Source organism: Desarmillaria tabescens, assembly GCF_030435595.1.
Source record: "Desarmillaria tabescens strain CCBAS 213 chromosome Unknown EV420scaffold_23, whole genome shotgun sequence".
In the NCBI taxonomy this organism is placed as follows: Eukaryota; Fungi; Basidiomycota; class Agaricomycetes; order Agaricales; family Physalacriaceae; genus Desarmillaria; species Desarmillaria tabescens.
In genome coordinates, this window is record NW_026848322.1 from 140,640 (window position 1) to 155,870 (window position 15,231).

Genomic DNA, 15,231 nt, shown 5'->3' on the forward strand with positions numbered 1-15,231 from the left:
TTGGAAGGGATGATCTGCAGGCCTAAGGGCTGAGAAACATCCATAGTGATCTGCACGCTAGTATCTCTGCATCCGAAATATCACCCAGCACCCAGGCATCGGAATTGATCAAAGCAGATCACAAATTGCTACAACCTACCGAGCCATGTGCATGAGGCCCGGGGAGCTTAATATCATCGCGATGCTTTAAGTTCTTGAAGTTTCTACATGCTCGCCACAAGCGCTGAGGCGAACTGCTATGAATAATTAGAATAATACACTCGCATAAGCAAAAAGACGACTGTAAGGTGAAGGACAGTATTCAGTATGCGTGTGGCGGGAAAGAAATGCTAGCTAGGCAGTCATTGCGAATGTATAAGTGATATGTGGTAGCACACAGAACCAATCCGCCGCGAAGACCACGCCGGGGATCATTCTGAAGTCTTCGTCAGCCTTGTATTTGGAAAACGAGCGCCGCAACTCTTTTGTACCACAATCCCCGGCATAACCTCTGACGTAGACATGGGTTCAAATCTTTGCTGCAATGAGCAATGAAAAGGTATTTCTTCGCTGTTGACAAGATTTATTGAATGGGTTCGTTCTAATTCAGGGACAATGAGCTAGCAAATTAGCCGAGTATTGCAAGTTCCAGGTTCACGAGTTGCGGTACAGGTGAATATAAAAATGACAAACAGAACCTTTACGAGGACGGTAGAGTCAGCCTAGAATGTATAAACATATAATGTAACGTGCCATAACGGGAATCACTATGAAAATCCACGGAAAGCAACGGGGCGGCAGGAAAGTAACAGAATTAATCGCGTCAGGGACCACAGAAAATGGACTGGTAGTTTGTGCATGTAGCGTTGACCAGAGGCGGCATGATTTCGGCCCGACGCAACGTCCGCCTGTGACGAATATTGACCGCATCTATGACGCACATGCGCAGATCCCCCGCCCTTGTGCACGGACCACTCGACAAGCCTAAAAGGGCGTCCTCCTCCCTCACCGCTCCTTTCTTGCTTTCCCCTACCATCATTCGTCTGGGACCGTACCCGCAGCCGCCCCAGTCGCCAGGGCGCCAAGCTGAAGAGAGGCGCATCGCACCATGAAAGAGCGATACTGCCCCCCCGGAAATCTCTGGCCCTTCATGCGCTTCATCCTCGGGCTTCTCCACAATTCGCGTTTCTGTCCACTCGTAGAAGTTGGTGCTAGGCTACCACTTGCTAGGCCAGTAGAGTGGATTAAACCCCGGTATCCACAAGGAATCTTACTGAAGGACCGGAGCTGCCCCTTCATAGGCTAGATCTTTGAAATATGAATAGACGCCCATCATCCAGCCTGCTGAGGGTAGTGTATGCATCGCCGGATGTCATACTTACGGATGGCCATTCAGCACAATCCAGCAAAACAAAACCAAGTACGCACTGCCGCCAAGATCTCCACGCGTTTTCCGCCTATGCATGTACAATTCAAAACCAAAACACGACACTTTCTATACTTGAAGCTTGTTCGAAGGCTTGACTACCCAAGACGGTCAGAGTTGGCCATAGAGATGTTGAAACGGCCACTACGCTCCGTTTTAGTCATACAGGTTGCGATGCCAAAGAAAAGGAAACACGCTGGTGGAAAATGGCTGCTGCGGCCACGATATAAGACGTGGCACGGGAGTCGAAGCCGACGTCAAGCTGTCGAGACTCCGATTATGCTCCGGTGACATTCCAGCAAACCACATCCAAGTCTTGAGAATGACCACTTCATAACGATTTGCTGATAGATGCGATTGTGTGTTGAACAAGGGAGAAGGGATCGGCCGGGTCGGGGCTAGATGATGATGGTTGTTGCAAAGCAAGGGTCAACTGTGGCTGTGATCCAACGCGTCTTTTGTCTTCCATCAGAGAAATCTTTTCATGTTTCTCCGTCCATTAGAACTGATCATCAGTACGCCTCTTTATTCTCTTTTTCACTCATGTTGACCTACTCGCAGAGATCCCCAATTTTCGAGCGCATTCGCTCTAAGGTCCGCCACTAACACGAAAAATGTTGCTTAGACTAAACCATTCTCCAGAAAGCCATGGAAAAATTCCCTCAAGAGCTCATCGACCTAATCATCGACCAGCTCTGCGACGACCCTAAATCCCTCGGAACCTGTCTCTCCCTTTCACGCTCTTTCCGGTCCCACGCCCAAGTCCTTCTCTTCCGATCCACACGTATATCCTCCGACCTCGACTTTCTCAAATTCACCGCCGTCTGCCGCAGCTCCCCAGCAGTCGAGTACCTCGTCCGATCTCTACACTTTGTCTACTCCATCGACCTTCTCGGTGGGAGCGGGAGCGTCGCTGCTCGGCAACTCCGTATCCTCTTTTTACCCAACGTCGACACCCTCCACATCGACGGCGGTGGCAACGCATGGGACGACGGCCTTGTCGGATCCATGACGTCCGTGATCACGTCCTTGACACTAGAAGGCGTCGAGTTTTCTTCCGCGGAGAGCTTCCGAAGATGTATCCGCTCCTACCCACAACTTAAGTCCCTCAACATGATCGGCGTGTCCTCCCCCCCGAGTGCAAGAGGGAGCATTGTCGACGGTTCATTCCTGTGGCGTGCAAGCGACATGAATATTCCATTATACGCGCTGCGCATCCTTCGGCTCCATATTCCATTACGCGACGTATCCGAAATACAAAGCATCCTCAACGGCGTTCGTCATTCCCTCTCAAGGCTATCGATATCCCCTATGCTTCCTAATGACAGTAAGTTAATCGTCTTCCTGCCACCTTCCTAACCTAATACACGTGCAAATAGAAACACCAAAATTCTTCACAAACGCCCAGGTCCTCGATTTCTCTCGCGTGCCAGTAGTCGACTACGTCATGTCCAACATCCGACACGAGGTACCCTACCTCCTTGAGGGCTTGGAGTTCCTCGAGCTCTGCATAAAGAAGGGCGCCGGTCCGGCATTCCTTCAACATCTCACCGTCATCGTTCCGCCACTCCCCACTCTCAAAGAACTCGTGCAACTAAGCGGAAATGACATATGGGCGGCTTTGGATACCGCTCTCTCGGCTCCACGATTTGCCTCTCTCAAAGTCCTCAGGGTCTCTATTGGCTCGGAAGATAACAATATGACTATCCGCAGGAATATCGTGGAGCAGATGCCCGTGTTGCACGAGGAGGGCCGACTCTTGGTTGAAGCGCTAGCTTAGGCACATATTTATATTGCATATTCTTATTCTTGTATCATAGCCATAAACGATGGATGGTGGAGCCAATCCGATTTGTTTGTCCTTTCCTCTCTTGTCACCTTGACTCGGCAGGAAGACGGCATTGTTCGTAAACTCACGCTAGGCATATCTTCCAAACTCAAAGTATATCCAATTCGTCCAGCTTGTGATTTTCAGCATCTGTTCCAAAACTGCTGCGCCTTTGAGAGGCCATCTCCGAATCTCATCTCATCATTACAGGATGAATCGATGGCTATTTGTAGTGCAACTGTCCCATTAATTCTATTCTCGTGTACACCCATCACTAGACTAGCCCAAAGTTGTTCGGATACGATACCGGTCCATCTTTTCCAGATAGACAAGACGAATCCCAGTTCTATAGTCGACTTCTCGTTGTCTATTGACTCGAAATCTTGGGCCGTCCATTGCGAGCGTGTGCAGCTTTCTATTCCCATTCAGAGTTGGATATATTTTTTAGCTGAAGAATTGAATTGAGGTCGTGACTTACAAACTCTTGAGGAATTGATATCACGCCACGCCTGCCCAAAACCTCTCTCCTTTCCAAATCTAGGGTAGCAGTGTCTTGCAGCGTATTTGTATGAAATAGCATTACCTAGTCTCGTATACCAGACACAACAATCCGTATGAAGTAAGGGCGTTCCGGTCAATTCAAACGACGTCTTTCGAGTATGGTCGTGTCCAATAGTTAGCCATGTATCTTTTACTTGCGGGGATACGGCATATAGAGAGGAGCAGGGACGAGGCTATCGGTCATAGTAAGTACTAGCTTGTCTAGCGGAAGTACCTCATTCCAATCTGGGACGAGATAAAGGGCGTTAAGCTTCAGATAGATCCTGTTATCGTGAAATGGAATGGCCATTCATTCCCGTAATTCCAGTGTGTAGGTAGGTAGGTAGGTAGTATTGCACTGCAGTCATTGTATACAGTCGCTTCTCACGGCCGCAGCTGAGTCTACGGAGGAATTGTCCCGAGGCAGCAAGTCTGTCGGGCCCCAGTTTTTGTCATGCCTTCTCTTCGCACATAAAGAAGCATATCTATTTTGAGTCAATTCTGTGTGCATATGCCGCTAAGCTGGTAGTAGGCCGCAGCTGAAACGCGGGCCATAAGCTGTCGGCCCTGGTTTTGCATGCTAATAACAGACACAATATCAATCCACCGTTTGACACCCTCACAGTTTATAATAACAAGACGAATACAGTACGCAGGCCATACACAATACTTACAAGCATCTGCGACGTGAATAACCTCTATTTATTGCGGACTAATGAGGCACGTCAGCATCAGAGCGATAGTAGGTCGGAATTGGAATCCCCAAAGTCCCGCGTCTTGTTGTTCCAAGACGAGCTAGATAGGCAATTCGTTGAGTTAAGGTATTGGTGCGGGAGAGGAGAGTAGCTAAGCCTTCGAGGAACTGATATAGCGTTTCGGGCCCTACATATCGAAAGTTGAAACAAGCGGACTGGCACAAGCCGGAAGAGAAACTCCGAAAAACCCTCCACATCGTGTCGTTCAACCTATCTCTGGAATACCTTAATTTGAACAGGCCGAGACCAAGCTGGTCAATTCAGGCAAATAACACGAGGCCTATCTCGTCTTCGTCCTTGACAACAGCAGCTACACGTGGGGATACGGCATGTAGAGAGGAGCAGGGACGTAGTAGCTTTCATTACGCAGTCGGGCAAGAGGAGGGGCGTTAAGCGTTGGATAGATCCTGTCGCTATTACTTTGCTGCGTTGCTTAACCTCGGCAAAGACAAGACCGACAGTCGAAGAGTTGCGTTTGCACCGTGTCAGTCCATGAGAAGTGTAGAGGCAACAGACGCGGTGATCTCGCCTCAGCAATGCAAGAAGTATGAATTCGTGGAATCAATTCTGTATAGACGAAACGAATAGCGCGCGTTCGTCTGGAGTTTTATGTTTGTCCTCTGGTTCCATGCAGGTCATTGATATTGATGTTGCTTAGACATATTTTATGAGGAAGCTGGCCACCATCGTTATAGACAAGCAACGGAAAATAACCGTGAAATGGATAGCCCGTCCGAATTACGTTCTCCAATGCGTGTTTCAATGGAACTTGATACCAAACGTCGCCGCCCAATGGGTTCTTGATACGGAGAATGTCCGTGGAGGATGAGCTCGGGCAGAGAACACGAAGGCCGAGAGCTGGCAGGGCCGTTCAAGATGGGCAGTGAAACGAGGTTGGGTATAATTAACTCGATGCGGAGTTTATTGGACAAACTGGCAATAGATCTGGAGGCAATCGTCTCAACGATCGGTTTCGACTTCGAACAGGAAGACATTCATGTGTAATTGCATTGAGAAAGGTAAATGTTTTGAGTGCGATCTGTACAGGGTGAGGTTGCAAGACGCGATGGGAGGTCGGACTGAGTGCAGTTAACATCCTCGGTATTATGCCCTGGAGCAATGAGGCTATATAGCCAAATGGAAAAGTATTCTTCCACTAGCTGTTGCTGAAACGTTTCGTATATGAAATAGGCGTTGAATCTTGTGTGAAAATTGTCATCTGAACCGTCGGACCGGAAGTAAACTTGAGGCTCCTCAAAGGGGTTCGGCCATTATAAAAATATCAGCCAAGAGAAGAAAGATTGAGCGAAAACTTACGAGTAGACGGAGACTACGATTCTCCAATTGTGTTGGTTCCTTCTGCACGTGTGTGATCTTCTGCTCATCAGTGGGGGAGGGAAGACCGACACCCGACCATGTGGTGCGGGATTTACCGCCTTTTAATCCCTTTTGGAGATACTTTTCCCTCTAAAGCTTGAGGGCGAACTCAACTTTTATCCTTCATTCATGATATAAAGCTTCTCAACCATATACTGGCCGCGGAGCTCTACCACGACATCGCGAATCCCGTAGAGCAATCGGAAATTCCATGGATTTGGAGCTAGAACCCTATTTGCGGGTATTTTTCTTCTTGCACAGTCGAAGTTCCGGGGAAAAGCATCGTATATAAGACGGATAGAGGAGTGCCGGCATTTTCTCACCGCAAACCCTCAAGTCGATATGTCCTTCGTTCGAGCATCCCTCACCCTCCTCCAGGCAGTAGCCTACCAGTATGCCATGACGCCTCCCAACCCTACACCGAAAAAAGGACGTTATCATACTGAAGAGTTATACATTCTTCAAATCGCACCTTTAATTTTTTGGGTAGGTTGTCTCTTGTGAGGCTCCTGCGCTTGTGCTCACTATCGCCGTGCAGCTGCACTCCGTAGCGCTGTGGATCTTCGCCGTCTTCGAGACGCTGCTTTACCTCACCACCATATATCCCGTCGAGAAAATGTCCAGCTACGCATCGCTCGCCGTCTGTCCCGCGGCTTCTTCGCCGAGTACACTGCCTCATCTCATACCAACGACACTCTTCTGCATTGGTTCCGCTTCCATCCTGACGGGGGCACTCATTCGTCTTGATTGCTTCCATACACTCGGTGAACTATTCACCTTCGATCTCACCGTCCATCCTGCCCACAAACTCGTCAAGACGCGCTTATATGGGATGGTACGACATCCAGCATACACAGGTTCGCTGTTGCTCGTCGCCGGTATTGCTCTCACGCACTTTACGCGTGGGGGGTGGGTAACGGAGTGCGTCTTTAATGACCAAAGCGGCTGGGGCATGATCGGCATGTACGTATTATGGGGAGTCTGGTGGTCATGGACAGTATCAGTGGGAATTAGCAGGGCCGTTGCGGAGGACAAGCAAATGAAGCTCTTGTTCGGCGACGAGTGGGAACAATATGCTCGAGATGTGCACTGGTGGTTCGTCCCGTGGCTGATTTGATATTGGGTTGTGAAGCGCCTTCTGATCATGTCTAAAATGTTCGGGTTTATGATTAACTATTTATTGTTCACGAACAGATATATATATCGCGACATACTGGTTATGTAGTTTAGATGCACGCGTATTCACTTCAAGTGATCTTGACGACCCTGGATTTGTTACTGTTAGCTACCAAACTTGAATATGCAACTCAGATAGATCACATACCAATATAACCAGCGGATGTTTTACTTGATGATTACCGAACAGTTCTTTCTGATTACAAAGGCTTCTCCCATGCACCTGAGCTGGAGACGGCGAGGACTTCCTGGCACAGGTTCTCACGTAGTCAAATGAATACTAATCTTTTGGTTGGCATCATTTGCCTTCGGTATTTCTGCTCTTGCGGTCTTCTCAAGTTCTAGTACATGAATCATGTCAGCGACAAATAAGACTCAGTAAGCCTCGAGCATACTTGTGACCTGTTTTCCCAATGTTCTCCGAGGAGTGAGAAGCGAAGTTGTCGCGCCCAGGAGTTCTAGCCCAAGAACCAGCGAGGTTCCAGCGTTGATATGCATCTTCCAGCGGACAGTAACAGCCATCTAATGGACAGAGATTTGATCACGACACCGATGCCCGGCGTACGTAGAACAAAGACAGTGGAATAATAGACCCTATGGCTCAAATCTATCCCCTCTATTAATATGAGGGCGACAACGGTCCGACATCAGCCATTACCTACTTGTGTAATTTATTGAACTAGTTCCGTTGAATGCGAAAGATCGATAGAAGAGGATTTGTGTGATGGTGGTTGTAGTTCAAGTCACATATGCCAATTCGGGACATCGATCACAGGGCCGTTCGGACCCCTTGGCGATTCTGTTTTTTGCTTGATTAGACCGTATCTGCTGCAATATATAAGTTGCCATCTTCTAACATTGAAGAATGTTCCGTTTCGCATTATTACGACATGGCTTCGGGGATGTGTGAGATTCCAACTTCAAGAGTAGGATACCTATGTCCTCTGTTGCACCGCTGCTCAAGCTTCACTACCATGCTTCAGCAATGGAAAATCGCTATCATCGTTGCTGGAGGCGGAGTTGGTGGAGTTATCGTTGTAGATGAAGAGAGGAGTAACTTGCGTGTCATCCAAAGAAAACATGATCTGCGCATGAGAAAATATTGCGGAGCAACAATATATTTCACAGCAGATACGGTCTATTCTCTATGCCGTCCACGAGAATTCCTGTGGGCACAATCCAAGTAAATATGCCGCTACTATCGCTTTTTTCGGTCACGGTGATGATTTGATGTGTTCTCACTCTCCGAGTCACGACATATGGCTTCCGTGTACCAAGTTCATACTATGGTGCTCATGAAGGGGGTTGGCGCTCCATACCCTGACATCATACGAAGCCTGTCTCTTATCTATTAACATCCACGATTAATCGCCTCGGACTTGGGTAAAAATGAGCGTGGCTTCATGGGCTCGGCAAACCGTTCTCGCCGCCTCACCACTGTACCAATTTTTAGAATGAACCCGGAACACCTATTGAGTCGGCATTTTCAAATGCTTTTATTCGAGAACCTAACGAAATCGAAGTCAACCGGCAGTAAACAGACCGAATATGGCTCTCGACGACGCACGTCGCAGATTTTCCATGGATTCACTATCTTGATCTTTTCTTTGACCATACCAAGTGACACAACAGAGCTTAACTACGCATTTTCACATCATACACCCGGTATATAATATCTTTGGGCTACAGGGCTGATCATTCCAAAAGTGAAGTCCTTGATCGCCCTGACATAAGTAGCACATCAATGCATCAAGGCTGCGCTTGTCATGACTTTTTCAATTGATGAAATTATTCATTCACACGGTGCCATGTGCTTGGAAGTGGCAGCTGTCGGGGAAGAAAATGAGATAAGGCTAATAAATATGCGTGCCTTGACGTTACAGTCTTACTGTCTACCACCGAAGGCAGAAAAATAAGAATATAGCACAATACACGTGAACGATTAAACTTGTATCCAATCAGATGCATGATCTTCCCCAGCCCCGCTTCCTATGATTCCAACCACCTGCATCTCCATCGCACTTGCATTTGCCTTCATAGACACAGTCCCTCCAAGCAGCATACATGAGCACCACAAAACACTGCCCCTCAGGGCTTCCAGCCGTCCATGGCGCAGTGTCCAGCCATCCCAGTGGATTAACAGCAGGTGTGACGGTCCCATTGGCAGTTACATGCGGATTCCCCTCGTTATCGTTCTTCCCAAGAGTCGCACGAACCCCGTCAGCCCACGAGATATACGATTGATCAAACACATCAGGGCATAGGACGGCCATACGATAGATAACGGAAGCAATCAGCGATGTACCACTGATCTCCCCAAACCCATGACCGTCTCTCCATACGTCGTCGAGGTAGTTCCGGGCCAGTCCTTGGGTGGTTGGAGATCCAATAACGCCGTCGACAATTTCCTTGATCCACTCTGTCAGGTCATCTATGGCTTCTTGGCGCCACGAAGCGAGTAAAGCTACGGGTGCTTTCATGATAGTAGCCAGGACGCGAGTCATTCCCTCAGCTGCCCAGCCATTTCCAGTGCTCCACAACCCGATATCCTGGTTCTGCGGACCGATGATGTGCATCCATACGCCATCGTAAGGCTCACTAGAGATATTGGTAGCTTGAAGTACTTCACGGTAATACCCACACTGCTGGTACGATTCGTGGAGAAGTGTTACATTCCATGTATCGGCGGCATAATACGCGATGAAGGGAGGCGCCATGTATATGAAGTCAGCCCTGCGTGCATTGTCATCAACCTAGCTGCGCCAGTAAGAAAGCGTGAACACTAACCACAGTTCAGGGACATCCACTCTCTGACTAATAGCACCATTTTCCCACCTCGGCACCTGCTCAAGCATATATTCTATTTCTTCCCGAGCTCGATCCGCATAGGCTTCGTCCGTCTTACCAATCAGCCAAGCGAATACACCCAAGCTCGCCGGGTCGCCAACTGCGCCGTCCCCGTCGCTCAATCCATTAACGCCCTCCCCAAACACGATTTTGTCTTCGGCGTATGAGAGCGCTTTTACAGATGAAGACGGATACCGTTGTGCCGGTAAGGGAAAAAACCCATAGACGGACAACTCTGGGTTGTAAAGCTCAAGAAGCGCTTCCGAAGCGGTACCGAATTCCCAGGAGTGCGAAGGCAGCGACTCTGCCAGAGCTGTGACCGAAACGATGTCAAAGCCTGGTGAGAGTGCAAAGGGATCTATGGCGGATACTATTGGCAAGATCTAATAGGATATGATAAGTGATGATGCCTGGAGTGCACGGTGAATCAAGACTAACCACCAACGCAAGCGACGCGACTTGAAGCATAGCTAATAGGGACGAATGATTTAGATATAAAAGAGTGTGGGTTCGTCCTTAACTGGACTTGGTGGCCGGGCAGACGTCGGGGGACAGAACCAAGCCTTGAAAGCGAGCCAGCTGCCACTTTTAACCCAAAAAAGAACCAGGGTCGGCTGACCTTGAGCGAATAGCTGTACCAGCATCTTTTCTGAACCTAATAGGGGTGCACTGGTAAAGCGAGAAATCAACAATGAAGGGACCGAGATCATCATTGATTTTTCAGGTCATGGTTGGCCCAAAAATGTTGATGAGGGACCAAAGTACCGAGGGGTATAGCATTACACGTCGTAGACCGAAAGCATTCCAATTGAAGGTGGAAAAGCTGCAGAAGGGTGAAGAATTTGACTAGCATATGGTGCGCGATCGATCAGCGATTAAACTTCAAGTTATCGAAGAAATGTCATACCGTAATGGAAGAAGCAGTGCCGAGCCAAAATGAAACACTTTCATGAAGGAGGACGCATTTCATAAACGAATGTTTGATTTCGTACACGTCCCTTAGTCTTTTTGGAGGGACGAGTTTGTCAATGCGCAGCAACTGGATAGTTTATAGGCTATGAGAAAGCATCAGCTTTTTGTAACAGAAGTAGAGAGTAATTTTCACCCTTGTCGTCCGGTCAACGTCAGACAGTATGCGTAGCATCTATATAGTACGTTGGGGTTCTGAAGGTTCTCAGACTTGGGGTCTTGCGTAGCTGAGGTGAAGACTCCGACATTGCATCGGAATTCTGCGCGATGGTGCTATCTCTCGTGTGCTAAGTGCGCCTAGCATGTCCAAGTGATTACCACTGATCTCATGGGGTGAACGATGATGAAATCTGATAGCGTGTCCATGAGGAGAGGGTCGATGGTCTGGTACAGGGACTGCGAGTGCCGTAAATGAAAGTATGTCAAGTTCTACGGCACAAGATGCTCCGCCTGTCTTGCGCCTGTGATCCCAAAAAAAGCACGTCTTTGAGTAACGACACCATGGATATACTTCGCGAGCTGGCTTACTATTATGTCCCATCCTTTGGAAAGACTATTTGTCGAGCGTCGAACAACGTCAGCCCTGGTTGCAATATAATATGAGGTAGACATAAAACACTCTCATCATCATTTTTCTTCGACTGGGCTTCAAATTGTAGGAATGCTATGTCTACAATTGGATATAGGTATGATGGTCCTACAGGCCCGGGGTGCTCGCGTGCCTACAAGAGTTCGCGGCCTTTGTGTCCAATATCACAAGCTCCTGAAACTGTAGAGAAGATCAATCAATGAAATTAATCATTCGAAGTGCAATGTTAGGCATGTATGCCAACTACGAAGGCTGGAGGTTGGAGGCAAGGGATCAAGCAAGACGAGACCAAGACCGTAGAGAAAGGAAACCCAAAGTTGGCACGGTTACAATCGAGATGCCAGCCGCTGACCAATGCATCGGCATCTCGGCAGCTAATTCGGGCCATCAAGGACGGGTTGAAAACTTGAACTTCTGCAACTTCCCTCGATTATATATCGGCAGTGTGCGATTCATTTATTCCCAACTACATATGAGGTGCTATTCCGACAGATTATGATTAGACATTACTTTGTCTCAATGCTCGGGTTGGCAGTGACATGCCTCTAAAGTAAACGGTGAAGACGGTGACGAGGGTTTCATCATAGGGAACGTTATCAGAAGGTCGGGTCTCCATGTATAGGCGAAGCGTTCCATTTCGATTCGATATCCCGCTGTAGATTCGTTGCGCGATAGGACTAGTAAGTACCTCGCCCCTGTGCTAGTCTCGATCAGCTTGTAGCCACAATTGACCATCCGGCACAAGAGGTAAAGTAGATTGAAATAGTAATAGTACGTCGTACCAGGTATTACATGGTATGAGTACTGTACTGTTAAGCAAACAGATCTATAGATATCAGTTTCATCTTCTAATAGTCAAAACCGATGCCCGTTATTGTGGTCATCTCTCTCAGATTCTCCAGAACTCGATTCCAACTCGACCGAAAGTGACCCTCGCGCCACCGGCGCATCATCTCCTGCTCAAGCTTTATACGTAAACACTGCGAACAAGAACCAAGCCCAGTTAGAAAAATGACACTTAAACCAGGAACACGAACATACATTATAGTTGAAAATAGATCATGGAACTTCTTCTAGCCACCCATGGCCAGACTGGATCGCAGCAACATCGTCGGAATCATCAGGTGGTAATGGTATGACGGACTGAATCAAAGAATGCGATCCGAGGAAGGACGTCCCAGAGAGTCTAGTAGGATAGGGAAGAACAGCAGGAGTGTCAATGTCAAGGTTGCCGTATGGAAAGACGGATCGTCGCGTAGATGATCGTTTCGAAAGGACCAAAGGTTTATCAGAGGTAGCGGAAGATTCCATCACTTTCTCTGAAATGGATGACTGGAAAAGTTCATCCGAAGTCGACATGGAATGGCAATGCTTGGCCGCAGAATGAGATGTTGTCGCTGCATGAGACGACAATGCTTTGCGCCTCTTTTTCTTCGACAAGGACGTGACATCGTTGCCCGAAGACATAGTGCTCGCCATGAAAGCAAGTATACCAAGAGGCTTTTCAGGAGCAAAAACGATATTGAGGACACAATACCCATCTTCAACTCGTGAACTGAAGTCTGGTGAAGCCCAGATCTCAGGAGACTCGGTACGAGAGATGAGCTTGTCGAAGAGTTTTTCAGCCACTCGCCAATGAGACTTTCGAGCGTCCGCAAGAGTTTCCTGATCATGAATTTTTGGATCATATGTAAAGGCTGCGTTCAGCCAGTTCCCGGTGAATGTTCGTATGAATCGGACCTTATCTCCAACTATCGCAATGTCATCGAGTTCATACTCGTTAGCGTCAGTGAAGTAGATGTGGTGCTTCTGTAGCTTCGCAAATGCTGAATACACCTGGGGCATAATTAGCATGCTTTCGGTTGAAAAAGGGAGTAGCCTCACCAGATTTCTGTCAACATAGGTCACTGAGCGAGAGTCCTCTTCGATTTTGTTGACAAGACCATAGATGGAGCCATCGCTAACAAGATGGGCCTGAAGGGGCGTAGTCAGGTCCAATGGCAAAAGTTGTCGCATGGCTTCGAGTCTGTTCTCTATGCATAGAGAAGTCATTAAATTATAAGCGTAGTCAACTTCTATATATTTAAATCAAAGTCAGTTCTACCGTCATTAGGTTGCAGAAGTTGTGCATACCGACTGGTATCCCATCTAAAAGAGCAAGCTTCCAGCCTATGTATAACCAGGAAGTCACCTGGAGTTCAATGTCCTCGACGCAGCGCACCCCGGATATAAAAGGTAAGCTCGGATATATCGTGAAGACTTGTGGTATAAGGCGAGCCCTCCCATCTCCTGTGATGTAGAGCGTAGCCTGATTGATTTCATCGAAAGGCACCGTGTGCAAAAGTGTTTCCTATAAAAATTGATGAATTCCTGACCTCCTTCAACGAAACGCGACGTACAATCAATTCCAGTTGAAGCGTACGTCCATCATCATCCAGTAACGGAGGTCCAAGAATAGTAACCTCATGACGGTTTCTGATAATCTGGAAGTAAGTTTTATCTACTCCTAGAAGATCATAGTCGGGACAATGGGTCATCATCGCTGCGAAAATTTCACCTGTTAACAAGAGAATGGGACTAAGGGTAATGTGGAGCACCTCCTATGACAACAATGCTTGAGTTCTTTGGGGGCAAAGATGTCACCTTTGGTCTTCGGTAATAATCAAAAGTCTCTTCATCACTATCCTTAGGTGTAATTGACATAAGTAGAGATCGGGAACGAATTACACTGGTAGTGCAGTAGTAGTAGAGGGAGAACAGAGTGCTGTGTAGTATTACTGATGGGCAATAAAAACAAACGCCCGTGACGTCATCCTTCGGCCCGTCCATGCACCAAGGTCCCAGGTCACAGCGACCTTCTCAACCAGTCCTCGCATGCATAACCCTTGGAGGGAAATCGATCTCTGCTAATCGCGCATTCAAACAGGCTCTCGGTTGTCAGCCAAGGTCAAAAACGTCTGACCCATTCGCGCCAGCAGTCCGAAAACACTCCGAGGTTATATACATCCGAGAATGGCCTGGGACCGTGGGGTATATACTATTATTTGGGTCGTTGAAGAGGAAATCACGCGACCGATGATTGAGATTGGGTGAATCAAAGCAAAACACAGACCATCGCCAATAACTCGCTTGAGACTGCGAGGATATTTCTGTCGCGCGTCCATCATATATCGATGGGTTACATAAAATGAAAAGGAGATCCTACCAGGGAGGAGGATTTCCTAAGCTGCCCGTACTATTTGAACTTGAGAATTCTTGATGGAAGACGCGAGCGTTTTGAAGGAGATACAGGGGCTGTAGCATCTTTGCGGCAAAACCAGTCGAGACAGACGTTTGGATGTCCAGAGGGATAACATTGGCAGCGAATTTGCTTTTTTCTGCAGTTGGCACAAGGTCCTATCTTATTCATTGTTAGAAGGATGGCGGAAAGGTGAGTAGTTGTGTGAATTTATACCTGCAATCCTGATTCATCTCATGCCCTTCCGACGACCAGTAAAGCCTCATGTTGAGGAACAGCTGTCGACGACGACTGCGGAGGAGAAAACTTTTTGGAGGTCGAGCATTGGCGACTATTTTTTGAGAAAGCCGAGGGAGGTATGCTATAAGAATATGATCAGCGTTGTGAGAGAATACGAGGAAAATACAGCATTCCAAAGAATGGAGCGGTCATGTGGCCAGGCAAAGATGTGAGGTCAGGATAGAAAGTAGAACCGTTATGTCCGAACGAGTCAGAGAGTCGTGGAAC

At 47.8% G+C, this 15,231-nt stretch overlaps 4 protein-coding genes across 4 annotated transcripts; 2 read left to right on the top strand and 2 right to left on the bottom strand.

Annotated features, from left to right (window-relative positions):
- Positions 1-1,828: 1,828 nt before the first annotated feature.
- On the top strand, positions 1,829-3,368 carry EV420DRAFT_1551073 (uncharacterized protein). The gene is made up of 3 exons (XM_060473464.1): positions 1,829-1,999; positions 2,048-2,732; positions 2,785-3,368. Exons 1-3 carry the CDS (start codon positions 1,949-1,951, stop codon positions 3,183-3,185), a joined length of 1,137 nt encoding a protein of 378 aa, XP_060329352.1. The 5' UTR covers positions 1,829-1,948; the 3' UTR covers positions 3,186-3,368.
- A 2,879-nt stretch (positions 3,369-6,247) lies between these two features.
- On the top strand, positions 6,248-7,022 carry EV420DRAFT_1480914 (uncharacterized protein; the record flags this gene model as incomplete). The annotated part of the gene is made up of 2 exons (XM_060469718.1): positions 6,248-6,391; positions 6,444-7,022. 2 exons carry the CDS (start codon positions 6,248-6,250, stop codon positions 7,020-7,022), a joined length of 723 nt encoding a protein of 240 aa, XP_060329353.1.
- A 1,880-nt stretch (positions 7,023-8,902) lies between these two features.
- Positions 8,903-10,775, bottom strand: EV420DRAFT_1551092 (uncharacterized protein). Its single transcript, XM_060473465.1, has 4 exons — positions 10,548-10,775; positions 10,367-10,491; positions 9,869-10,311; positions 8,903-9,814 (listed from the first exon to the last, which is right to left on the bottom strand). Exons 2-4 carry the CDS (start codon positions 10,394-10,396, stop codon positions 9,040-9,042), a joined length of 1,248 nt encoding a protein of 415 aa, XP_060329354.1. The 5' UTR covers positions 10,397-10,491; positions 10,548-10,775; the 3' UTR covers positions 8,903-9,039.
- Positions 10,776-12,106: 1,331 nt separating this feature from the next.
- EV420DRAFT_1748937 (uncharacterized protein) lies at positions 12,107-14,246 on the bottom strand. The gene is made up of 6 exons (XM_060480265.1): positions 14,084-14,246; positions 13,886-14,028; positions 13,620-13,836; positions 13,371-13,561; positions 12,528-13,322; positions 12,107-12,466 (listed from the first exon to the last, which is right to left on the bottom strand). Exons 1-5 carry the CDS (start codon positions 14,187-14,189, stop codon positions 12,546-12,548), a joined length of 1,434 nt encoding a protein of 477 aa, XP_060329355.1. The 5' UTR covers positions 14,190-14,246; the 3' UTR covers positions 12,107-12,466; positions 12,528-12,545.
- Between the last annotated feature and the right edge of the window lie 985 nt (positions 14,247-15,231).

What these genes read in the sequence shown, in the direction of transcription:
- EV420DRAFT_1748937 (XM_060480265.1), bottom strand. Translation starts at nt 14,189, where the DNA reads ATGTCAATTACACCTAAGGATAGTGATGAAGAGACTTTTGATTATTAC. An exon ending in AAGCATTGTTGTCATAGGAG is followed by an intron (nt 14,029 to 14,083) that starts GTGCTCCACATT and finishes AAATTTTCGCAG; the next exon opens with CGATGATGACCCATTGTCCC. An exon ending in CCTATGTTGACAGAAATCTG is followed by an intron (nt 13,323 to 13,370) that starts GTGAGGCTACTC and finishes ATTATGCCCCAG; the next exon opens with GTGTATTCAGCATTTGCGAA.
- EV420DRAFT_1551092 (XM_060473465.1), bottom strand. Translation starts at nt 10,396, where the DNA reads ATGCTTCAAGTCGCGTCGCTTGCGTTGGTG. An exon ending in TCGCGTCGCTTGCGTTGGTG is followed by an intron (nt 10,312 to 10,366) that starts GTTAGTCTTGAT and finishes ATATCCTATTAG; the next exon opens with ATCTTGCCAATAGTATCCGC. An exon ending in GTGGATGTCCCTGAACTGTG is followed by an intron (nt 9,815 to 9,868) that starts GTTAGTGTTCAC and finishes CAATGCACGCAG; the next exon opens with GGCTGACTTCATATACATGG.
- EV420DRAFT_1551073 (XM_060473464.1), top strand. Translation starts at nt 1,949, where the DNA reads ATGTTGACCTACTCGCAGAGATCCCCAATTTTCGAGCGCATTCGCTCT. An exon ending in TCGAGCGCATTCGCTCTAAG is followed by an intron (nt 2,000 to 2,047) that starts GTCCGCCACTAA and finishes ACCATTCTCCAG; the next exon opens with AAAGCCATGGAAAAATTCCC. An exon ending in CCCTATGCTTCCTAATGACA is followed by an intron (nt 2,733 to 2,784) that starts GTAAGTTAATCG and finishes ACGTGCAAATAG; the next exon opens with AAACACCAAAATTCTTCACA.